Here is a 26739-nt window from a genome sequence, read left to right on the forward strand (position 1 = left end):
TCATTTGCTTTAGATGTGGTAAAATAGGACATTATGCAACAAAGTGTCCTTTTAAAGATGACAGTGATGATGAAGATGAACCTAAGAGAAGAACCTTCAAGAGGAAAGGCTCAAACAAAAAGAATTTCTTCTCCAAACAAGACAATGATGACTCTGATGAAGAAGAAGAATATGGTGGAAGCAGTGAAGTATTGTTCATGGCCTTCACAAATGAAATAGATAATCCAAAAGAAGAAGAAAGTCCAGAAGAAGTAGAAGGAAATGTGGAGGAACTATTGATTAGTGCCATAGAAGAAAATGAGAGACTTAGAAGAATGAAAAGTTATCTCAAGAAATCAACTCTCTCAAAACCAAGAAGGAAGAAGCTAAAATAATAAAAGAAGTGTTGAGCAATAAGTTGAAGGAAAAGGAAGAAATATGTGAAAATTGGAAGTTGAAGTTGTATCTTTAAAAGGAGAGTTGGACAAAGCCAACAAGAATTTGAAGAGTTTCCATACCTTGGATGTCATTATCAGCTCTCAAAGGTCAATACATGAGAAATCTAGAAAATCTTCCAATTCAAAGGAAGAAACCAATGTTCATCATGAAGAAAAGCCTAGAAGTTTTGTTGATGTCCTTAAAGGATCTTATCATTCTAACCTTGCAGGAAACAAAGTTCATCCAAGGAATGAGAAGCAACCCCTTCCTGAAAGGAATATCTCATCAAGACATGCTTATCTTGATGGGGATCAAACTATTTTCCTTGGTCACTGTTTCTTTGTAAAAATTTTGGTCACCAGGCAAAACATTGAAAGGCTTATGGGTCCAATCATCAAAATAAGATTGTTGATCCAAAGAGGTTGTTGACACCTAATCATTGGGATTGGGTGAATATTTGTAAATAATGTAAATAGTAAGTAATGGAGAATATAAAAATGAAGACAAAGTGGGAGGTGAAGCCCAAGAGTCTCTCCCTCATTGTATATATATCCATGAGCAATCTTAATGAAGAAACACAATTGATTTTGAGGAGCTACCTCCTGGCCTGACATGGTATCAGAGCTAGTGCCATTTTTGGCTTTCCTCTCTGCCCTTGTAACTCCCTCTTGCCTATGTTCTGCCTATTTTGCAGAACTGACACCTCTGCCATGCTTCTGAGGCCTCAACCCACCTTCTATACACTCTCATATGCGTTTTTTATTGCAAGCCTGAACGCTACCTAAACGTTGGCCCAAACGTTGTTGATTAACGACTAGTCTCCACCCATATTCCACACATACCTCCATACCTCGGATACTTGGTGCATTTTTTTTATCGGACTCACCTCACAGTCGGCTCCGTTTGTTTACACAGTAGACCTCGGCCCTTGACTGTGCCTCCGCCCTCCATACACATATCCCTTGCATACGTTGTGTTGAACAGAGTGTTGAATGCTGTGTTATACATGTTAAGCTGTATGAACTCCTCTCCTCACTGTTCAGCGGAACCACACACAACTCCTGCGCATGCTCCATACCACGGTGCCTGTCAACATAAATGGCATACTCCGTTGAATGGCATATAACGCTTTCCATTACATATATCACTTACGATGTCCATAATGTATATCCATCTCCTAGTTTTTTAATAGCTGTGTTTTTCAATGCATAACTGCGCTTTTATATAAGATATCCCGCATACCAGTTTCATATATATATATATATATATATATATATACCAGAACTCCCATACAACCTCCATACGCCTCAGCCTCTGTAGTTAAATACGTTGTTGATTTGGGGTAGCATCGGATGTGCTCCAACCACGAAATTTGGTGGAGAGGTTGGGGCACATGAGATCTCCAATACCTAGAAAGTGTTTGGGCAGATTCTAAACAGATAAGGAGGTATTAAAATAATTAATATTTTTAATGGAGTCCCTAAGTCTAAACTTAGGGAAAATAAAATATTAATGTGTATTAATATGAATCTGTGTTAGAATGGTCCAAAATACATGGATCAAGCCAAATCTAATCTTAGCCGTTGATTAGGGACTTAATCTCGGCCGTTGAGATGTCAACTAGAAAAGTATAAGAGGAGGTTTGAGGGTCACTTGGAGAACACACCAGATGATCAACCATTCTATTCTCTAGAGCGGGGTTTGCTAAAAGAGATAGAATCAGTGATCAGGAGAGTAGCTGAGGGGCATTGAGTACAGAGAAACAGAGAAGGCAGAGATTGTGCCGGGAGAGTAGCGCAGCAGCCAAGGAGAGTGACGCAAAGCCAGCAAGGGCTCACGCAGGGCCACGCAGAGGCAGCCAAGTGCTGCACAGAGCACCAGAGAGACCAGCGTGTTTGATGCAGAGGCCCAAAAAGCTGATGCAGGGCCTCCTAGGGCTGATGCAGACCAAGAAAGGCTGACACAGGGCCAGTGTGAGACAAAGAGGGGTTGACGCAGTCCAGATTGGGCAGACGCCGGGGTTGCAGAGCAGTTTTGTGTTGAGGAGCTGTCGGAAGGATTTTCCGGGGTTTCAGACAGGAGATTTCTCTCAAACTGTGAGGTACAACTGTTAAGGAAATTCTCTGTTGGGTAGGCCAGATTCGGCACCGAGATTGTACTCTGATATTGCTTAATAAGAAAACCCTTAGATAGCTGCACCGGTTTTCCTGCATTGGGTTTTTCGGGGGACATTGGTCCAAAAATAATGGTGTCATGTGGTGTGTTTGTTTTTGTTTCTTTTAGTTGCTGATATGTAATATGTTGAACATGCATTGGTGTTTATTTTCAGTATTTACTTTGTAAATAACTTGTTAAAGAAAAATAACAAGTAGGTAGGAATAAATCAGAAAAAGTGCATGAAGGGTTTCTAAACTAAGTAAATTTAGAAAATTCAACATGGTATCGGAGCGTGATTGCAGATCACAGGAGGACTAAAGGACATTAGCCGAGCGGAGCAATAGCAGCAGAAAACAACTGTCCTGAGGTGACAGAAGTTGTTTCTAGCAACGCAGAAACTAAGGAGTGTGACGCAGAGCCAGCCAGGGCCACGCAGAGGAAGCTGGGAGCTGCGTAGAGCCTCAAAGAGGCCAACGTTGTTGACGCAGAGCTATGTCACAAGGTTCGTCGAACTTTAACCTTGAGGTTCGAATTTTGGCGAACCTTAAAAAAAAATTTGAGGTTCGACGAACCTCATCGAACCTCATAGCCATTGACCAAGTCCATAGATCAAAACTCATAACTTCATGTCACAACTCAATCTTGTAATTTATCCTTGCAGTTTCCATGTCCGTGATAGCATTTTTTGATGTTCACTGATGTTGATTTCTTACTATTTTATCTTATAATTCATTATATATATATATATATATATATATATAAACTTAATGGCGAACCTCATCAAAACATTCAAACTCAAACCGAACCTAATCATTGCCGCACCCGAACTCGAACCTGAACCATGTGACATTGACGCAGAGGGCCAGAGGGCTGACGCAGGGCATCCCAAGGCTAACGCAGGGCATCCCAGGGCTGACGCAGACCCATCTGGGGTGACGCAGGGCCAACGTGAAGCAGAGAGGGGCTAACGCAGTCCACAAATAGGGAGTTGTTGGGGTCTAGAAGGCTGCAGGAATATTGCAGAGTGGAGCTGGTGAGGTACTGTAGTCAGAGCAGTACTTGACAGAGCAGGGCCAGAGGAGTTGTTACTGAGGGTTTCTAGCCAAGGAACCCGGATCAGCAATGTAGTTGCATAAGAGGATCAGAGTAGGGGGCATCTCGACAAGTGGCAGAAGGATTTCCAGGAGGGAAATCAGGACTCAAAGGGAGTCCAGAAGAGAACTTCTAGACGGGAAGTAGAGACTCAGAGGAGTCGAACAGAGAACTTCCAGGAGGGAAGTAGAGGAGCATCATGGCACTACATGGGGTAACAGACCAGGATAGACTGGACGAAGCATCGAACTTCGCAGTCTGGAAGGCCAAAATCTTATCCGTGCTTGACAGGAATCGTGTCAAGAACTTTGCCTTGAATGTAATAGCTGTCCTAGTTGACCCCAGTGATAATGATAGGTATGAGGAGGCGATGGGGAGGGCCAAGAGCATTATCCTTGACGGGGTCAAGGATCATGTCGTACCACATATAATCGAGAAGAAAACGACATTTGAGATGTGGGAGGCTCTCAAGAAGATGTACCAGCGTACTTCTGTGCAAAGAAGAATGTTGCTTGAGAATCAGATGAGGTCGTATCAGATGAAGAAGATCCCGATTCACATAGCACGAGGAGGCCTGGACACACGACAGAGGTGGACACTAGAGGCGATAGAGGAGAATAGATACGGATGCTCTCTCTGATAAAGATTCTCTTTTCAGAGTGAATGAAGCACCCGGCTTAGGGTGTTTTTCATGTCTTTGGGCTTAGGGTCTGATGTCTTCCTTCCTGAGGGGGACAATCGATTGACACCTTCCTCGGAGGATTGAATGAGATCCGAGACTAGTTGATTGCTATAGGGGCAACACCAGATCATGAGCTAATGGTGAGAACAACCCTGAATGCTGTCTTAGAAGACTGGGAAGTATTTGTCCAAAGTATACTGGGCAGAGGGACACTTCCACCTTGGGACGAGATGTGGGCAGCTCTTCGCTAGGAAGAGATCAGACGGCAGTCGAAGACGGGTAGCAGCAGCAAAGGGATCAAAGTCAAGCAGGAGGAGGAAGATGTGGCCCTAGCATCTGAGGGAAAGCAGGAGAAGCAGAAGAAGAAAGATCTCTCCAAGATCAAGGGCTTCCACTGTGGGGAGTTGGGTCATTATGCGACCCAGTGTCAAAGGAAGAAGAGTAAGGGAAAGTCTTCTGAGACTAAGGCAGTGCCAACACGGGTAGAGACGGAAGCTTTGATAGACGATGACTGTGCCATGAGTGCACACGCACCACTTGAGCGGAAGTGGGGAGACATCGCGCTGTAGTCAGGAGGACTGCAGGTGATGAGGGGCAGTATCCTTGAGGTACCCAGCCTCTTGGATTAGACCTTGCTATGGGAGCCCTGACAAGGAGTAGTAGGACTGGCTGAGTGGGTAGAGACGGATGCGGATGGAGTGGTAGAGGGAGCTACAGTGTAGGAGTCCCAAGACAGTGCAGAGCTAGCAGGCTGCACCAGTGCGAGAGGCACAGGAATGTTGCACCAGTGCAAGATGGCACAGAGAGGTGTGCAACAGTGCGAGATGCAAGAATTTGTTTTAGCAATGCAGAGGTCAGAGAGGGAGCACTTGTCAATGGCAAAGGGAGCTTCAGCATCAGTGCGTGTTTCTAGCCCAACAAGGAGGTCAGTTGGGAGATCAGTTACTTACTTCTCAGTAACTGAGTTGCAGTGCAGCAGTGGGCAGCATGATGCAACATGATGACAAGAGGTGTAGTGCGGATGCAGCGCTGGCAGAAAGGACCAGCAACAGCACGAATGCAGAGGGAGTTGTCATATAGATGCAGCAGTGGCAGCGGTAGAACCATGGGCAGCAATACAGGAGGCAACAGTGCAGAGGATGTTGGGTAGGAAGGCCTAGCATTAGCGTAGGTATCGATGCTAGATGATTAGAGTAATACTCAGTGAGAGGGAGTGTTGATTTGGGGTAGCATCGGATGTGCTCCAGCCACGAAATTTGGTCGAGAGGTTGGGGCACATGAGATCTCCAATACCCAGAAAGGGTTTGGGCAAAGTCTAAACAGATCAAGAGATATTAAAATAATTAATGTTTTTAATGGAGTCCCTAAGTCTAAACTTAGGGAAAATAAAATATTAATGTGTATTAATATGAATCTGTGTTATAATGGTCCAAAAGACATGGATCAAGCCAGATCTAATCTTAGCTGTTGATTAGGAACTTAATCTCGACTGTTGAGATGGCAGCAGGAAAAGTATAAGAGGAGGCTTGAGGGTCACTTGGAGAACACACCAGATGATTAGTCATTTTATTCTCTAGAGCGGCGTTTGCTAAGACAGATAGAATCAGTGATCGGGAGAGCAGCTGAGGGGCATTGAGTACAGAGAAACAGAGAAGGCATAGATTGTGTTGGGAGAGCAGCGCAATGGCCAAGGAGAGTGACGCAGAGACAGCAAGGGCTCACGCAGGGCCACGCAAAGGCAACCAAGTGCTGCACAGAGCACCAGAGAGGCCAACGTGTTTGACGCAGAGGCCCAGAAAGCTGACGTAGGGCCTCCTGGGGTTGACGCAGACCAAGAAAGGCTGATGATGGGCCAGCGTGAGATAAAGAGGGGCTGACGCAGTCCAGATTGGGCAAACGCTGGGGTTGCAGAGCAGTTTTGTGCTGAGGAGCTGCCGGAAGGATTTTCCGGGGTTTCAGCCAGGAGATTTCTCTCAAACTGTGAGGTATAGCTACTAAGGAATTTCTTTGTTGGGTAGGCCAGTTTCGGCACCGAGATTGTACTCTGATATTGCTTAATAAGAAAACCCTCAGACAGCTGCACTGATTTTCCCGCATTGGGTTTTTCCAGGGACATTGGTCCAAAAATAATGGTGTCATGTGGTGTGTTTGTTCTTGTTTCTTTTAGTTGTTAATCTGTAATATGTTGAGCATGCACTGATGTTTATTTTCAGTATTTACTTTGTAAATAACTTGTTAAAGAAAAATATCAAGTAGGTAGGAATAAATCAGAAAAAGTGCATGAAGGGTTTCTAAACTAAGTAAATTTAGAAACTTCAACATACGCTACCATACCTGCCCATACCACGCCACAATTATTAACTGTTAATACCTTTGCACAGTTAACATCGCGTCGGGTTATCTATGTCCGCCCCTTCCCCCTTGTTCCTTAGTTCGACTCCACAAGCTCTCGTTGTCACAACATCAAAGACTGCTGGGGTATTATAATCTCCGGTGCGTTGAATCTCTTGCCGATTTTCAAACTGGGTGAAAATTCACTACTACAGTTCCGCAGACACAAGTTGAAGGTGTGGTGAATGTATATATTATGAAGCGCATTCAATTCCTTTGAAGATGGTGGTAGTATTAAAGTTCGTTGAAATTTTTGGATGGTGATTATAGAATGAGAATTTTGGATGGTACATAATGAGATTTTTTTTGAATGGTGGCATTTTTGAAGACCTGAAATTAGTTGAGATTTTTTTTGGATATATATTATATGGTTTATACGTTGAAACCATCATATAATATATTTGTGAGTGGAAGAATATATGCTACATTAAAAGTATTAATATAGTGAATTTTCGCCACCTAAACAAAAGATATCAAGAAAAATTGTGTTTGTTTTGGAAATCAAAAGCAGACACTTTTTTTTTCTTTGGGAATGCATTCACTGATATCTATAGTTAGAGCAGTTCTCTCTGGGAAAGAGAACTATCAAGAATGGTCAAGGAAGATTAAACACACTCTCATTTTCAATGAGTTGTGGAAAGGAGTTTGTGTAGGAGAAGGAGATAATGAATCTGCAAAGCCAACCTTAGATAAAGAGATCATCATTTGGGAAAATAAGAATAGCAAGGCCTATGCCTTGATTGCAGCATCTGTAAATGAAGAGGTGAGTGGACATATTTCACCATTTTCAAATGCTTTTGAAGCCTTACAGAAGATGAAGGAACTCTATGAGTCACACTCTGAACTTGAAGTTGTCCAATTGATGATTAAATTGTTCAATCTTGAATTGAAAAATGATGATCCTCTTGCTTTAGCATCAGAAGTAAGATCTATTATGCATGATATCAAAGCCATTGATGTTCAACTAGACATTCCTCTTATAGCTTTTGTCAAGGCACTTTATCCCACTTATTCAAATTATCTTAAGTCATTGCAAGCAAATGGAAACCTCAAAGAGATTACCTTTGACTCCCTTGTGAAGAATTTGTTGAGAGAGAGAAATATTTTGGGAAGAAGACAACTCCTTAGTCTTCTGAAGAAGTTGTGTGTCTTGCACATAAAGAGAAGAATCATGCCCAAGATTCTTCTAGAGGAAGAGGTGGTCAAAAAGGAAGAGGAAGAAGAAATTTCAGAGGCAGGGGGGGCAACACTCTCAAGGAGAAAAGTCTGATCTTCATTGCATACATTGCAATAGAGATGGACACGATGCATTTACATGTAAGTTGCCTTGGGACAAAATTGAGCAGGAAAGAAATCAAGCCAAAGGTAAAACAAATGACAAAGAAAGTTAAAGCATCTAAATCTGCTCATTATGTTGTGGCACATTGTAATATTGGAGTAACTGAAGACTTGTTTAATGCTTTACTTGCTTCTTGCAAAAATGCTTGATTCAGGAGCAACTTGCCACACGACTTTTAGAAGAGATTTTTTTGAAGAATTTACTGACAATGTTGATGGAGCAGTATACTTTGCAGACAAATCAAAGCTCAAGCCATCAGGGCTTGGCACAATCGGGGTCAAATTGCCTGGTCTTCCAGACTTTTTTCTGCATGATGTTTTATATCTCCCACAGTTGAGGAGAAACTTGTTGTCCTTGGTCCACATTCGCTAACAAGGACACTCCATTCATATGTTTGATGGCAAGCTTGAGGTCAGAAAAGCATCAATTCACTCACTTGTCATGACGGCGATAAAAGAAGAAAGACTTTTGAAGCTACAAGGTACCTCTGCTCGTGCACAAAATTTCTCATACAGTTCTCATTATGATGAAGGTACATTTCCATCAAGTCTTTTATGGCACGCTAGATTTGGACACTTGAACTATGACAACCTTCACTTGTTGAAGAAAAATGGTGTTATTGGTTTGCCTACAATTCCTAGGAAGCTTAAGCAATGTGATGCTTGTATTCTAGGAAAGCATAGCAAACAATGTTTTAATGATTCACATTCTAGAGCACGTAGAAAACTTAAATTCATTCATTGAGATTTATGTGGTCTAATGCTTGTTCCTTTTGCAAATGGAAATAAATATATGATGACATTTATTGATGACTACACCAGAATGTGTTGGGTTTATTTATTGAAGAACAAATTTGATGCTTTTCAAACATTCAAGAACTTTCGTACATGGATTGAAAATGATGCACAATCTCATATTGGCTCTATTCACACTTATAATGGAAAAGAATATACTTAAAATGAATTTGAAAACTATCTTCGCCAGCATGGGATCAAACATCAAACAACTGTGCCTTATAATCCCCAAACAATCTTAAATATGGTACGTTCCATGATGTTTTTCAAGAATGTAAAATTGATGTTTTGGGTTGATGCAGTGCTATGTGTTGTGTATGTAAAGAATAGATGTCCATCTAATGCTATTAGAAACAAGACTCCTTATGAAATGTGGTATGGCCACATTCCTTCGGTAAAGCATCTTTGGGTCTTTGGTTCCACCTGTTATGCCTTAATACCAAAGGAACAAAGAAACAAACTTGGTGCAAGGAGTTGTAAGTGTATCTTCTCGGGGTATTCAAATACTTCCAAAGCACATCGTCTCTATGATGAAGTTAATAAGAAGTTTGTTGTATCTAGAGATGTAATCTTTCTTGAATCTTCCAAAGCTGACAATGTTGTTGAGCAGCAACTTGATCGCTTGGATAGATTCAGACACGCAAAGTCATTTCAAGAATTTGATAATCAGATCCCACATCTTGAAGGGGGGATTCCTATACTGGATCAATCTGTGGAATCTCCTTTTGAAGAACTCTCTCCTCCACATGAAGCTCCAACCATTGATGATACTTTGAGTGATGTGATTGACAAAATGGGGAGACTCAATCTTGATTCAGTCCTAACTTAGTCAATTGAGCAGCCTGGGCCATCTTAGAAAGGTCCTCCAAAATGGTTGACAAAGACACTTGAAAGCATTCATCCTGATGAGGTTGGAAAGACATGGACAAGAAATTTAACCTGGCAAAATGGAGGTGATGTAGATTATTTTGATTCACCCGTTGATATGGATGTTTCTTATGATTATGAATTGAATTTGTCTACAAATTGTGAACCAACTTCCTTCAAAGAAGCTGCTTCTCATGATGAATGGAAAGAAGTGATGTAGAAGGAATATGATGCCTTGATAAAGAATGGCACTTGGAAGCTAGTTGATCCTCCATTGGGAACTAAACCAATTGGTTATAAGTGGGTGTACAAGAACAAGTACAAAAGCTGATGGCTCACTTGACAAGCACAAAGCCAGGCTTGTGGCAAAAGGTTTTGCACAGAAGGAAGGGGTTGATTACGAGGAGACTTTTTCTCCCACAACAAAATGGGCTACCATCTAGACACTCTTTGCCTTCGCAGCTCAGAACGATTGGAAACTTCATCAAATGGATGTAAAAACTTCTTTCTTGAATGGAGATCTGAAAGAGAATGTTGCAATGTCCAAGCCATAAGGATTTGATGTGAAGGGCCAAGAACGCAAGGTATGCAAGCTTGTGAAATCCTTGTATGGCCTCAAGCAAGCACAACGAGCCTGATATGAAAAGCTAACTGAGAATCTTCTGAAACTCAACTTCAAACATTATGATCTTGATGATGCAACTTTGTTTGTCAAGAAAGTTGGCAAAACAGTTATATATCTTGTGGTATATGTAATTGATCTTTTGATGACAGGGAACAATGAGAGCTACATTGCATCCATAAAGAAGGAATTGAGGAAAGGTTTTGAAATGACTGACTTGGACTATGTTTACTACTATCTTGGTATTGAAGTAACTCAACATCCGAATTCTATATTCCTCTCTCAAAAGAAGTACATTGGAGAGCTGTTGAATAGGTTTGGCATGACTGAGTGCAATCCTTTGACTACTCCAATGGAATAGAACTTGAAGCTCACATCCATTGAAGGAAAAGAATTTGAGGATGTAACAAAGTATAGACAGCTTGTAGGAGGTCTCAACTGTCTGACTACTACCAGACCGAACATTTCATTTGCTATTGGAATCCTCTCCAGGTTTATGCAAAAGCCTTGTGAGGGACATTGGTCTGCTGCAAAAAGAGTTCTAAAGTACTTGAAGGGAACCTAAGACTTTGGACTCAAGTATACGCAGGTGGGCGAATTTAGCTTGATTGGATACTCTGATTCAGACTTCGATGGAGACAAAGAAACTAAGGTATCTACTTTAGGTTATGCTATGAGTCTTGGATCAAGCGTTGTCTCCTGGAGATCACGCAAACAATCAGTTCCAACAGATTCCACAATAGAGGCAAAATATTTAGCAGCGACTGAGGCAAAAAAAGGAATTGCGTGGCTCAGGAAAATTCTGGAAGATTTGCAGGTGAAACAAGTGCATTCAACTCCATTCATGATTGACAACACCTCTGCAATAAATTTGGCCAAGAACCCAAAGTTCCATAATCGAACGAAGCACATCAATACAAAATACCATATGATTCGACATCATGTTCAGGCCAAGACAATCCATCTACACCATTGTTCCACTAATGAGCAGATTGCAAACATCTTCACCAAAGCGTTTGGAAGAGAAAAGTTCGAAAGATTCAGAACGATGCTTGGTCTCACCAACATCCCTTCAGATTTACGGCGGAATGTTGACACCTAATCATTGGGATTGGGTGAATATTTGTAAATAATGTAAATCGTAAGTAATGGAGAATAGGAAAATGAAGACATAGTGGGAGGTGAAGCCGAAGAGTCTCTCCCTCATTGTATCTATCCATGAGCAATCTTAATGAAGAAACACAATTGATTTTGAGGAGTTACCTCTTGGCTTGACAGAGGCAAACCAAATTAGAACTTATAATTCCTTTGTTCCTCTTTCAAAGTATAGCCTAGAATGCTGCAAATGTAATAATCCAGGCCATGAATCACAAAATTGTCCACTGGAGCTAAGAGAGAAAGTTTGGAGAAACGAGACTAAAGGATCTACCTCTAAAAAATATGGTCTGGTTTTGTGTGCTTAGAAAAAGGAAAATCAATGGTTTGTTGAATGTGCTAGGTGACCAGAAGAAGTTCATCTCATTAAGCACAAAAAATGATGGAATGTGACATTTGTAGACTATGGATCTGCTAAAATTGGTGGGAAAGGCATAGCGAGTCTCATCAATGGCAAGGGGAAAACACAAATTGCTCTATATGTTGAAGGGATCAAGCACAATCTTCTGAGTGTTAGCCAAATATGCGATTAGGGACATGATCTCATCTTTCGTTCCAAGGATCGTGAGATAAGGAAATCGTCTTCAGGAAAACTTGTAGGAATAGGTGTAAGAACAACATATAATGTATACATTCTCAGTGAAATTCGAGAAGAAAGATGTTACATTAGTCAAGCAAATGAAAGCTGGCTGTGGCATAAGCATTTGGGACACCTAAGCTTTGATAACTTGGTGACAATTAGCAAAATTCAAGCAGTAAGATATATCCCCAAAATCTCAAAGGCAACAAATGCTATTTGTGCCATGTCAACATGGAAAACAAACCAAGACAAATTTCAAATCAAGAGAATGTTCGACATCAAAGCCTTTGGAAATCATTCATGCAGATCTGTGTGGTCCAACTAGAACTCTAGCTCTACAAGGAGAAATGTACATGTACTTTATTCTATTTATAGATGATTATACTAGAATGATGTGGGTATTTTTCATAAGATATAAGTCATAAATACTAGATTGTTTTAAAACTTTCAAAGCAACAATTGAAAATGAAAGTGAGTTGAAGATCAAATGCTTAAGAACAGATAGAGGTGGGGAATTTAACTTAGGAGAATTCAATGAATTTTGTGAAAAATATGGAATCAAAAAGGAAATTTCTGTTACTAGGACTCCACAACAAAATGGAGTAGTAGAAAGAGAGAACAAATTTGTACAAGAGATTACAAGAACAATGTCGTTGGAAGCTAATTTATAGGCAAAATTTTGGAGGGAGGTAGTTGGGGCAGTGGCCTATATCATGAATAGAGCTCAACTCCAGGTAAATAGTGATAAAACTCCATATGTACTAGGCAAATTTGATTCACTAGTTAACGAAGGAATTTTCCTTGGATACTCATTAAGAAGCTAGGCCTACAAATGGTACAACAATCGGTTATTGAAGATAGTTGAAAGCATCGATGTAAAGATATATGAGGCTATTCCTGAAAAAGTAGTTCAAACCAATGAAAAAAACGCTATCCTTGCAGATCGAGAGGAAGGTGTTGCAAAAGAAGATAATGAGCCGGAAAATCAAAAGGAGGAACCATCTCAAATACCATCACAGTTAATGTTTGTACAATAAATTCATCTAGAAGTTCAAATCATTGGAGATGTGGATGGAGGAATACAAACTCAAAGAAAGATGACAAACACACCAAAAAGGAGTGATATTTCCTTACTATCCCTAGTTGAACCAAATTGAAAAGAATGGAACATGGGAACTAGTACCTCGTCCAAAGAATAAGAATATCATAGGAACCAAGTGGGTGTATAAGAACAAAATTAATGAATATGGATAAGTCATAAAAAATAAGGCAAGATTGGTGTGGAAGGGATACTTTCACTCTTGTTGCCAGATTAGAGGCCATAAGGATGTTTTTAGCATTTGCTTGTTCTTAAGGCTTCAAAGTATATCATATGGATGTGAAGTCAACCTTTCTAAATGGAGAACTAAAAGAAGAAGTATAAGTGGAACAACTAGAAGGGTTTGACTTGTCAGAAAAAAAGACTTTGTTTACAAATTAAAGAAGGCCTTCTATGGATTAAAACAAGCTCCAAGAGCTTGGTAGGTTAGACTGGATCAATATCTTCAACAACAAGGATACAAAAGAGGAGTTGTGGGAAGCAATCTTTATACGAAGATGGACAAAGGCACTCTACTGATCACACTAGTATATGTGGATGATCTGATTTTTGGCAACGACAATGATGGATGAGTCACAAATTTGCCCAAGAAATGTCAATGATTGGAGAGTGGTCTTTGTTTCTTGGATTTCAAATAACTCAAAACGATGCTGGAGTGTTCATAACACAAAACACAGTACCTCAAGGAGATGCTTAAGCGATTTGGGTTGGAAGAATGTGTTGTTTTAATCACACCTATGATTACAAGTTGCAAGTTGAGTAAGGACGATGAATCCTCTACAATAGGTGCAAATCTCTATAGATCAATGATTGGAGGGCTTTTGTATTTGACAACTTCACGACCAAACATCATGCAGGTAGTAGGAATAATGGCAAGATTCCATCCAGCCCCTAAGGAATGACACATGCAAGAAGTGAAAAGAATATTCAGATATCTAAAGGGACTCCTGATTTTGGACTATGGTACCCTAAGGGCACAAATATTACCTTGACAACATATACCGATGCAGGCTGGGCAGGAAGCATTGATGATTGAAAGAGCACTAATGGGAATGCATTCTTCTTAGGAGACTTCATTGTATCTTGGCTATGCAAAAAAAATCATGTATCTCTCTCTCCACAACTGAAGTCGAGTATATAGCAACAACAAATTGTTGTACACAAATCCTGTGGATGAAGGAAGCATTGAAGGATGTCAAAATAGAAATAAATCAGCATATCACCATTTACTGTGACAATACCAGTGCCATCCGTCTCTCAAAAAATCTAGTCATGCATTCAAAGACAAAACATATTCAAATCAAATATCACTTTCTTCAAGAATAGATTGTAGAGAAGAACATGAAAATGGAGTATGTAAACAATAAGGAATAGATTGCAGATATCTTCACAAAACCCCTACATCCAGAAGCATTTGAATATCTTCGTCAAAAACTGGAGGTCATTTCTCTTGCATCCCAGTAGAGCATCCCTTTGCTATTGATGTCAAAGAGCGGGGGGGACATGAAGACAAGAGGAGCAACATCATGGCAGGGGGAGCAACATCAATGACAATGGGAGCAACATCATGACAGGGGGAGCAGGACGATGACATGGGGAGTAGCATATGAGGAAATTGTTGCCATTAATAACAAAGGGGGAGATTGTTGGAGAAATTAATTGTTATTGCTGTCAAAGGCTCTTCAAATGAAGATTAAAAACACATAGGCCTAAAGAGGACTTTAAACCCTTTTAAATGAGTATTTACTTGCCTCCTAACACCTCCTTGTTGAAGAGAATTTGAATTTACAAGTTAGAAAGTACCTATTTTTGATCTTTGTCAAGTCGGCCTACATAAAGATCAAGTTGCATGCGGCCCCCCCCCCCCCCAAACAGACGTGTCCGTTCAAGTATGATTGAATCAGTATATATATACAACTCTTCTCCTCCATTCGACCTTGTTGATTTTTCCTTGGCACTTTAGAATCAGGTCTATGTCTCAAACACGCTCACAAACACACTAAAATTCCATAACACAAGTGCTTTGCACAATGGAAAATGTACAACAACGAATCAATGTAGTACTCAAGAATTTACACAACCGAAAACTTGTTATATTACAACTTTAATACAACAAACATAGGGCTCTCGTCCTAAGGATCATGGCCCTTACAATTAGCTCAGATACAAGGAAAACTAGGGTTTGATGTGAACAATGTATGACAACCAATCTACCCTTGAACAAGACACACTTGACTTGTTGAAGGAGATCTCACACCTACCCTTTTAGTCCATGTACCTTGAACACCCGGCAGGGCCTTTGCCACCTATACTTGCAAAAGGTATTGCTGTCCCAATGCCTCTGCCATTGCTGCTCACAAGGTCCTCAGCAACTTCATAATCACTTGCACATACAACTTAGCAAACTGCCTTCTATCAATCCTCCTGCTGCTCCAAGAAGACTGAACATAGGCTGCCTTCTAATAGTCCTTTGTCGCTCCAAAGGTTTCTGCTCCTAGGGTCTTCCACATGCTGCCCTCTGTTGAGAAACCTAGGGCATAGCAATTAAGTGATTTCTCTTCTACTAGTAACTGCTTGTGAGAATTTTTTACTTCCTAGATTGAGATCTTCTTTTACTTAGATTATTAGTGTTCTTCTTCATCAAACAATTACAAATGCATAAACCATAAAAAGACAAGAGACACAACATGTAGGCTATCAGTCACGGCCAAAACCTCTCCCACTTGAGAGGAAAACCCGAACAAATTCTTCTTCTTATAGAGATTCCAATTGATGAATACCAAGACCAAGACCAAGACCCTTGACCTATTTGCCTCTCCAAGACCAAGACACAAGTCCTCTTTCACTGCTTCTCTTCCGAGCCCAAGTCAACACTAGTCAAACTTTTTCTCCTTCCTTCTTTTCGGCTACCCTTCAACTTCGGCTTCCTAGTCCTTCATTAGTTTCGGCCTCCTAGAATTAGGCCTTCTTTGCATAGGGACTCTTTCTAGCTTGCCTCAGCTTCCTCTTAGACTTGTTCTTCTTCCAACTTGGCTATCTAAGAGGATTGTAATTCCTCTCGACCTTACTGCAGCAGATGATCTCCTTCTACGCATATGTGACAACAAAATCACCCTAAAACAAACCCAAGAAAATGAAGCTAAGAGCTTCGCTTTTCTTCCTTCTCCCCTCGTTGATGATTAAGCTTCCATTTCCCCTTCTTGCACTTCCTCCAATTGCAGACCATAACTGAATGCTTCACCGAAAATCCCTCTGAACTTGTCTCTGAAATAGGGCCGAGCTGCCCTATTTATAGTTGTTGCCCATGCCAATTAGCCGACATGACATGTGGAGAACCAACCCATCCTTTTATGAAGATATTATTATCCTTTGGAGCTGACTTGTAGGAGAAGGCTTTGCTTGGTCTTGGAGGGCTATTTATACTTATCTAATGACTCATACAAAATGTAACATGCCCTTTGTACATGACATTGACTCTCTTTGACTTTATGACGAATCCTAAAGGGTCACAATGGGAGCCATCACTAAAAATAAAATTTCTTGCTCATGAAACCCATGAGACAAGTATTACAAAAACAATTTTATTTTTCTTTACATCAATTACATAAAATCACAATTACATATGTCATTATGAAGACTGAACCTAGTTACACTTTTCAACACCCTCACACCAATGAATTCCCTCCTGAACTCACTAAACTTAGGGCACAATAAGTTTTCCTCCAAACTATCTCTTTGCTGCTCCAAAGATAATAGGACTTAGGGCTTCTTAGATAGCCCATACAATAGTGAGATTGCACCTCCAAATCTTACTATACTTAGGGCTTAACAAGGCTGCCTCCTAACAATGATATTGCTCCTTTAACATCACAGTTCTTAGGTACCAAACTCTACTGTTCGAAACCCTTATGAACATGCCTACCATACACAACAATTCATCAACCTTAAGACAACAAACATACTTCTTTTGGAACTCGACATAACTCCTAAAGCTCCTCGATTCTGGGCATGACTTAGAACTTTCTCGGCTTAGATGACAAACTTCTACGGCCACCTGGCGCCCTGCGGCCACCTCAGATCCTGCGGTCACCTCAGATCCTGCGGTCACTGAAACACGTGATAACCTCCCTTCTAGACCTTCAAACTTTTGTGTTGTTCCTTGAGGAGACTTGTGCCCTCATTCGACATTGTCTTCCACCACAAACAAGGGTCTCGACCCTCCTTTAATGCACAAAACTCAAGCTCGACTCTCACATAGATTAGCATAGAAGCAAACAAACTAGAACTATGCCCAGAACCTCGACGTACAATCCTCCTTTAAATTGGCCAACCAGATCACAAGATAAGAGAGCTAAAATCGTTCTTCTTATCCTTGCTAATTCGGCTCCATCAGATCTGCGACTTCTTTTCTTGTCTTCTTTGGATGAATTGCACTTGTGGATGATGCCAAATGAACTTGAATTCACCTCTTCTTATAGTGATCTTAGGGGAGCACATTAAAACCCAAGGGTTGTGTCTTGTAGGCCAAGCCGACTTGAACCTACAGATAGAAACCCCACTAACACAAGGAATAAATTCCTTTTCATTTGTTTTAGCCCTCACCATTGAAGCCCTAGGCGCCTCTTAGCCCTTCAAGGGTGCGCCTCATGCATCCAATGAATAAACAATGATTTTCCTGATTGGTCTTTCACCCACGACTTTGGGTAGAAAGCCCACCACTTGGGTACTTTGCCCACGAAGCTTCATTTTCGTGGGTCAACTCCCCACAAACCGAGTATCCCAGGGGTTGTGGGAGTACCTCCCTCGCCACACATTTCAACAAACCTCCAACTCATCCAAGCACATGATAAAGTGTTCAGTTTGTAGCAAGAAGAATTACAGGTTCATATCTCATGAACCTTGTAGCAGATTGAAGAAGATACACTTGGGTTTATGGTTTCTAGATTATAAGGGTCATGGGATAGGGTTTTGGTGACATTTTGATATGTTCTTGAAGTCTATTGATCAAGCTTTGTTGCAAGTTATTTCGGTCAGCATTTTTTGAGGAAGTCTATTGTTAAATTTCAGTCTTCTTGTGGATAAATCTCGGCCCACCTTGGGAGCAGACCTCAACCTACATTGGAGCAGAAGTCGGTCTACATCAACAGATCTCAGCCTCTTGCAACTTTCGGCCTCCTGCAACCCTTGGACTGTGGTTCGGACTGTACACCCTCAGACAATGGCTTGGTTGTAGGTCCTCGGACTGTGACAGAACTAAAACTCGGAGTGTGGCTTCCTTGTAGTATTTCGGACCTGAGTTCTGTGATCTTGTTTTGAGAGCAAAATTGGATCAACACATTTTGATCAGTCTATGAGCTGGATTTGGAGCAAAGTTTAGACCAGTTTTAGAACAGACTTGGATCATTTTTTGTATCAGACTTTGAAGTGCTTGAAGCCTCCTTTTTGTTGACAAACTTGATGTTCCAAGGAGTAGTTTTTGAATATTTTTGTAGCAGCATCTTTGGAGCAGTTTGTGAAGAAGTTTATCGTAGCAGAGTTGAAGTTATTTGGATGGTATTCTGAAGCAACGTTTGAAGTCTTTGAAGTAGTTAAAGGTTGGAGCCTTGTTGAAGTATTGTACAGGTTGGAGTCTGGATTTATATTTGAGAATTGGAGTCCTCATTCAAGGTTGGAGCCTTGAAAAAGTTAGAGATTTTGTTGTACGGGTTGGAGCCTGAATTTTTGAAAGAGGATTGGAGTCCTCACTGTCTTCATCAATAAAATTATTTTTTGTTTATTTCTTGTTTTCAAGTTTAACTTGTGATAAAAATCTTAATTGATATAATATAACAATTGAAAAAGATACTGGTTCAGACCCCCTCTCATTATTTCCAGCAATTGATGAGAGCCAGCTTCTTCAAGATCAGCCTAACAGCTGAAAGAAGGATTTTTGAATCACAATGGCCAGTAAAGATGTTAAGGTCCCTCAATTTGATGGAACAAATTTTGCCTTTTGGAAGGTCAGAATGAAGTACTACTTAATGTCTCTTGGAGTTGAGGTTTGACAATCTGTCACAGATGGATACAAAATGGATAATTAGAGGTGGTCCTATTGGAAAAGTCAAGGGCGAACAAAAGCCTTGCACACATGAAAATGGGCGTGAAAATGGCAACAAGTGTGCTGATTCAGATACTCCAAAACTTGGAAAAGGTATCGAGTGTTTTATTGTGCTTAGAAGGGGCATACGTCCAAGTTGTATAGGAAACAGTTGCGGGACAAAAAACACAACCAAGAGCCTTTTTTGGAAGATCAATCAGTGAAACATAAAGAAGACGACTTTTATGTTTTGATTATTAGTAATAAAGGGGACATTGAGATCAAGACAGATTGAAATATTGATTCAAGAGTATCACAACATTTTACTACTCGCAAAGATAGGTATATTTATTTTGTAGAGGGAAAGATCAAACTTTGATTCTCGTCTTGAGTGGTGGAAAAGAGTACAGACTACATAGTTGAAGGGAACGGTGTAAGATCAGATGAAGGGCAAGAGGATGCTTTTTAGGAATGTCTACTATGTCATCGGTTTGCAGAAATATCTACTTTGAGTTAGTTGGATTATGAAGCATAGCCCATGCTTAGATATTCTCTTTAGTGATAATAGATGTTTAATAGTTGACAAAATCCACAGGAAGATGTTTTGTATGGGTATGAAAGAACAAGTTTATTTTATTTTATTTTATTTGATTGGTTGATGATGAAGAGAAGACGACACGACAAAGGCAAGGTAAGAAACAACTTTATTATGCTCTATCTGCTGAGGTCAAAGGTGAACAAAATAAGACCTTTAGGGCAGGTGAAGATGAAACAAATTTTATAGTGAAGTGGGATGTCATTTCCATAAAGAAGCATAACCAAAATTTTGATATGTTTAGCTCTCATGGTGTGGAAGGGGTGAGTTTAGAAAACAAGACAAGTTCTACATCAATGGTGGAGAATCTAACTATTCAGCCAACATTATCTCTCATTTGGAGGTTGATTCATTGGTCAAACAAAAGGTTGGTGAAGTGGCTTGCTTGGTTGAAAGATTTTATTTTTGTTTTGGGACAAGCAACATGACCTATATGGGAGGGTGTTAGATATAATGGTCATAATTAGACCTAGGCATATAACATAATTAGACTTTACATTAAATGTAATTTTGTTACAAAGTTATAATAAATGATCTAGTGTCTTTTTAAATAAAATGATGTAATCATGACTCAACGGTTTTTATTTTTAGTTTTTAAACCAGAACAGTCGTTATATCAGTCAATATGGCTGTGTCGAAGCTAGCAGTGGTACATTTCTCACTGCAAAAGAAACAAATTCACAATTGAAAAGAAAAACAAGCATCTGGGCCCTGATACATTTTCTAGCATTCTAGACAGGCTAGAATTCCAGGTTTTTCTGTATGTCAACAACTTTAAAAAACTACACAGGATACAAATTGAAAGAAAAAAACATATATTCATATTTTAGAGCTGAGTACTTTCCTGTACTTCTTTTCCTATCGAGTAAGGAGGGTCTTGGTCTTCAATTTCCATTGGATCTTTTGACTGATGAACCATGTCGTCTTCCACAGATCAGGACTTGAGTTTAGTGATTAGGTATTTGGGATTTATCAAGTGATGTAGTGTATTCCTTCCTCACCAATTGTGTAGTGATACATTGCATCACTTAACAATTGAGCAATTATTCACTTTCATTTATTGGTGTTCTTTTTGTCTATGCTTTTTTTGTGTGTAAATCCAATAAATAGTTCATATTTCCAATTTGTGTAGCCACTTTAAGAGATAAATACTATTTTTCAGTACCTTACTATTTTAAAAGTATTTTAATGACTTGATAGAAAGAAGGCAACCCTTTTTTACTGCAGTCAACTTATTGAGTCTTGACCATGTCTATGATTGTTTAACAGTGGTCGAGGACTTAAGTAAGCGGAGGCAACCTCTTCCCACTATGGAGGTTGTCTATTTTATTCAGCCAACAAGGGAAAGGTAAGTTTGTTTGCTTGTAAAGATTGCAGTTGTTTTCATTTATTGTCCAATTATTTTCTTGGTGTTTAAAGTACATAATTTATCTTGAGTTTATAGAAACTCTAATAATAGAGTCTCACCTAGTAGGAAAACAGTTGCACAAATGTTAGATAGAGATATTGGAAGTTGAATATTTTTTATGGTGTTAAATATTCACTTGAACTTTCATGAATGCTTTAGGAGTTCAAAAATACCTGTAAACCAAATTTGTGCAATTTAAGGATGTTGTAGTGTTAGTTTGTATAGCTTAGAGAGGTGTTCTAGTCTTGGGTGGTGTGTATGAGGCTAGAAACATAGATGGATTAATTATCTCCAATACCCAGAAAATGTTTCCAAGGAAAATTGTCTTAATTAGATTTAATTAGCCAGTTTAATTATTTCCTAGGTCTAACTTAGGAAAAGTGGTTAATCAATCAATATTAATTGAGACAAATCGATTTTTCTCTAGTGGCTTCTAGAAAAGTGATTGAATGAAGACAAGATGATCTTAGCCATCGATTGTAGTTAGATCGTGGCCGTTGATTGCTCAAAGAGAGATTATAAGAGGAAATCAATTGGCATTTGGAGAATACATTCGTGAGACAAATTTGCAGTGATAGCAAGGGCGCAGTGATAGTGTGGAGGGCAACAACAATTGAGTTCAACAATGATTAAAGATCGAGTTATCGGAGAGAAATTTCGTGATAGAAATTTCTCTCAGTGATAGAGGAAGATTGGTTTTATATGCAAAGGCCGAGTTTCCCAGTAGGGGTACAAATTGGTTGAAGAGGCTGAGTTGTCGAAGGAAGAACAAATTTCCTAGAGAAAGTCAATTTGCAAGAGAGAAATCAAATTGGCCAATAGAGATTGAATTTCCTCGTATGCATCATGTATCCATATAACCATCAATCCTTTCAGTCCGAGCCATTACCACTGATAAATAAATTTTCATTCAGAGTCCCTATTCATGCGTCCATGCCCCAGATTAGGGGTAAAAGGAAAGATATGGTAATCTCATGCTTTTACTGAGCTACCTTTGCTAATTCATCACCGACTGGATTATGTCTTATTAGCCAACAAAGAAGCCAGATCCCAATATTATTATATTCTAGGTGGGGAAAATTGAAAGAATGACGATTAGGTGTTACTCAAACACGTTCAAGATCACGATCTAACTAGTGGAGGTCGTGATATTCTGCTGAATTGCTAGAGGAGACCGAGTTATCTCTTAGGGCCGCATGTGTGGATCGATTCAGGGTTGCAGAGGAGGGACGAATTGATTTTGAGAGGCTAAATAGCTTCCAAGAGGTTAGATCATCTAGTAGCAGTGAAGAAAATAATTTGCCAGAGGTTTGCTAATTTTACAACAAACAATTTATGTAATTTCAATTATAGATTTGTTGAAGAATGATAAAATAGTCAGTTGCAGAACTGGTCTTCCCCACACTAGGGTTTTTCCAGGGACAATTTGTCCAAAAATATCAATGTATATTATTTTCTGTGTGATATTTTCTCAGTTCCTATGATTTAATCATGGTGAAGTTGCAATAGTGTTTTATTCAGTATTTTCCATATATAATTTACAAAAGAAAAATAATATATTGAAGATGGGTGAATAATAAACAAATTAATTGCAACAATTTTAAAAAATTTAACATGGTATCAGAGCAAACCTGAGAACAAAAGAGGCTCAATACAGGCAGAGGAAGAGAAAATCGATGGTTTATAAAACCCAGTCTGACTTCTTCAGGTTTATTTGGGTTTTGCTTTATTTTCTGAGGGTTTTTCAGAAATGGATTCAGCCGGATTGAGAGATTAGGAGAGATGGGATGGAGCTTCTAATTTTGGTGTCTAGAAAGGCAAAATTTCTTTGTTGCTAGATGAGAATGGTCTCAAGGAATATGCAACTAGTGTTGTAGCTGTACTAGCAAATCCAACACAGCTCACAACATACAAGAAGGAGGATGCGAAAGCGAGGAGGATAATCCTTGACAAAGTTAAGGATCATATAGTTCCACATATCACAGATTTGGATACTAGGAAGATGTGGGACGTTCTTCTGAATCTGTACCAGAATTCTACTACTTACGGGAAGCTAATTCTCAGAGAGAATAATCGTGAATGGGTTTACTAAGCAGTGAGATGTCTTTGTTCCAATCATCAATGAACGTGACACCTTTTAGAGTTGGGATCGACTGTGGAGCAATTTCACTCAAGAGGAGCTTAGACTTAGTCTTGTCAGTGGGAATAACAGTAAGGTGCAGAAAAGCAAGGAGCAACAAGAACACTAGCAAGAAAAGGGAAAGCGAAGAATGGGTCTAGCAAAGGACCTAACCGAAAAGGTGAGAAGAAGAAGGGGGGCCTTTCTAAGGTCAAATGCTACTACAGTTATGAGTTTGCCTACTATGTCAACAATTGCCCTTAGATGAAGAAAAGCGAAAAGAAAGGCAAGAGGTAGACATCAGCTTCAACAAATGCAGATGAGCTCTCTAGCATGATGGAACAAGAGTTTGCGCTCAGAGCTTGCTTGACTAGCTCAACCTCACAGGGTGTTTGGTATATAAACAGTGGGGCGTCATTCCATATGACAAGAGTTAGGGAGAACTTCTCCAGTGACAAGGAGGAGGACATTAGATTCCAGATTTAGATGGGGAGCAAGTCCAAGTGAAATCCAGTTGGAGAGGGACTGTTCTATTTCAGAGGGAGAATGGCAAGCCGATTCACATCCATGATTTGTTGCATGTGCCAGGCTTGGGCATGAACTTGATTTTTGTATCTATCCTTCAGGATAAAGGGTACAATGTACTCTTTAGAGGGGCACACTTGTTGATCAAGCACAGGGATTGGAAATCACCCATAGCTATTGGAGTCAGGAGTGGTTGACTTCACAGGTTGCAGTTTGATACTCCTAGGGCATTGGTGAGCAGCAGTGATCCTAAAGATCAGGCAAAGCTCTAACATAGGAGGATGGGCCATATTCATCATGGAGCACTCAAATTGCTTCATGAGATAGTGACAAATGTTCCAAAGGTGAGCATAGAGCACGCTGATTTATGTAGGAGATGTGTGTTGGGGAAGTTTGCAAAAACAATTTTTCCAAGGAGTGACCCCTGATTTGAGGGTGTTCTTCATCTAGTACATTTATATATATGTGGACCGATGTCGACAAAATCTCTCAGAGGGTACGCGTACTATGTTATTTTTATCAATAATTTCTCTAGGAAGACCTGGATATACTTCTTGAAGACCAAGGATGAAGTCTTCAGTTGTTTCCAAGAGTTGTAAGCTCTTGTAGAGAATGCAGCAGGCATGAAGGTGAAGGTTCTTCAGTTAGACAATGGAGGCGAGTACATAGGGAAAGCGTTAGAGGAGTTCTGTATTAGGGAAGAAATCAAGAGAAAGTGGACGGTTCCTTACAACCCGCAACATAATGGGGTTGTTGAGAGGAGGAATCCTTCAATATCAGAGGCAGTAAGTGAAATGCTATATGACTTGGATATGCCACATTACTTATGGACAGAGGCATGTAGTATGGCAATATATATACAGAACAAGGTTCCCCATAAGGCATTAGGAAAGATGACATTAGAGGAGGCGTTCACAGGGAGGAAGCGAAACGTCAGTCACTTAAGGGTATTTGGTAGCTTAGCATATTATCACATTTCGGGAGACACATTCCAAGTTGAATCATACTGCAGAGAGGGGGTACTTAGTGGGATACAACGAGACCTCAAAGGTATATTAGATAGTTATGCCAGGGACTAGGAGGATTATTCTCAGGCGTGATGTCAAGTTCATGGAAGACAAGGCATACATGAGGTCCAAAGATTTGATAGTAGATGATCAGAATGGGCAGCCAACAAAATCTCTAAGGATTGAGTAGCAGGATCAGGGGCAATAGAGCACGAGTATAGGTACTAGTATGAGCACAGGCTTAGGTGCAACTGTTCTTGAGAGTTGGCAGAGTATGGAGCAGTAGATGCAACCGATTTGAGAGATGCATCAGGAGGACATGGAGACTATGAGGAGACATTCACTCCTGTGGCTATGTATACTTCTATACTAGCCGTGATCTCACTTGCAATAGAGATGGGATGGTAGATCCATTAGATGGATGTCAAGACGACGTTCCTTAATGGTGAGTTGGAAGAGGAGGTATACATAGAGCAACCAGAGGGCTTTGTAGCACACAATGACGAGACCCATGTGTGTAGATTGAAGAGAGATTTGTACGGGCTTAGGTAGGCTCCCAAGGCGTGGTATGAGTGCAATGATAGATACTTGCAGGGAATGGGCTTCGTGAAGAGTGAGGTAGATGCGAACCTTTACTAATTGGTGGTTGGGGGTGAGGTTCTCATTCTTGTTCTCTATGTGTACGACTTGTTCCTAACAGGTTCACTGGAGCTCATAGAGGAGTGCAAGAGGGACCTTGCAGCAGAGTTTGAGATGAAGGATTTGGGACTCATGCATTATTTTCTAGGCATGGAGGTGTGGCAGACAGAGGGGGAGATTTTCCTTGGGCAAGGGAAATATTGCATCAAGATCTTGAGGAGGTTCGAGATTGAGGATTGCTGAGCAATGTCTACACCCATGATCATGAATTAGAGGAAGGTAGACACATCCAAAGTGAAGGATGTGGAACCCACCTTATACAGGCAGTTGATTGGCTCTCGCATGTATTTGGTCAACACCAGACTGGATGTATCCTTTTAGTAAACTCTCTCACTCAGTTCATGGTTGAATCGAAGAGAGTGCATTGGACAACGACAAAACATGTGTTGCAATATTTTCATGGTACAATCAAGTATGTGATGATATATGCTCAAGGTGATGGTATCAGATTGGTGGGCTATACTGATGCTGATTGGGCAATCAGTACAGTGGATAGGAAAAGCTTTTCAGGGTGTTGCTTCAACATGTGATTAGGAGTTGTCTCTTGGTATAGTAGGAAGTAGAAGTCCGTGGCACTGAGTTTTGTAGAGGCATAATACATAATAACTAGCATGGTGACATGTGAGGCCATATGGCTTCGGAATCTGTTAATAGCCTTGTTTGGTCAGAAGGTAGAGACAACAGTGATACACTACAACAATCAGAGTTGCATCAAGTTATCAGAGAATCCAGTGTTTCACGATAGGTCTAAGCATATAGACATCAGGTATCACTTCATCAGGGATTGTATACAACACAATATAGTTAAGTAAACACAACGCAATATAGATAAGCTATAATATAAACCTATAGATTAGCAGGTAGCAGGCATTTTGATGAAGGTTTTTGGGAAGGCAATATTCATTTTATTAAGAGATAAATTGGGTGTTATGAAAAACACCTTCCTCGCTAAGAGGGAGTGTTAGTTTTTGAAGCTTGGACAAATGTTCTAGTCTCAAGTGGTGTCTATGAAGCTAGAAACGCAAATGGATTAATTATCTCCAATATCGAGAAAAAGTTTCTAAGAAAAGTTGTCTTAGTTAGATTTATTAGCTAGTTTAATTATTTTCCTCATT

At 40.1% G+C, this 26739-nt stretch overlaps 1 protein-coding gene across 3 annotated transcripts in view; it reads left to right on the forward strand.

Annotated features, from left to right (window-relative positions):
• The window catches only part of LOC149239263 (SNARE-interacting protein KEULE-like), a 514512-nt gene that overhangs the window by 159703 nt on the left and 328070 nt on the right, over positions 1–26739 (forward strand). For 2 of the 3 annotated variants that reach the window (XM_089373374.1, XM_089373375.1), the window contains one exon: positions 21136–21214. The exons of the other annotated variant lie outside the window; for it this stretch is intronic. In XM_089373374.1, coding sequence (XP_089229500.1) covers positions 21136–21214 — 79 coding nt within the window. The remainder of the gene's footprint in view (positions 1–21135; positions 21215–26739) is intronic. 3 annotated transcript variants of the gene reach the window in all.

Source organism: Pinus tabuliformis, chromosome 8 (assembly GCF_031772625.1).
Source record: "Pinus tabuliformis cultivar Carrire ecotype Pingquan chromosome 8, CPIR1, whole genome shotgun sequence".
In the NCBI taxonomy this organism is placed as follows: Eukaryota; Viridiplantae; Streptophyta; class Pinopsida; order Pinales; family Pinaceae; genus Pinus; species Pinus tabuliformis.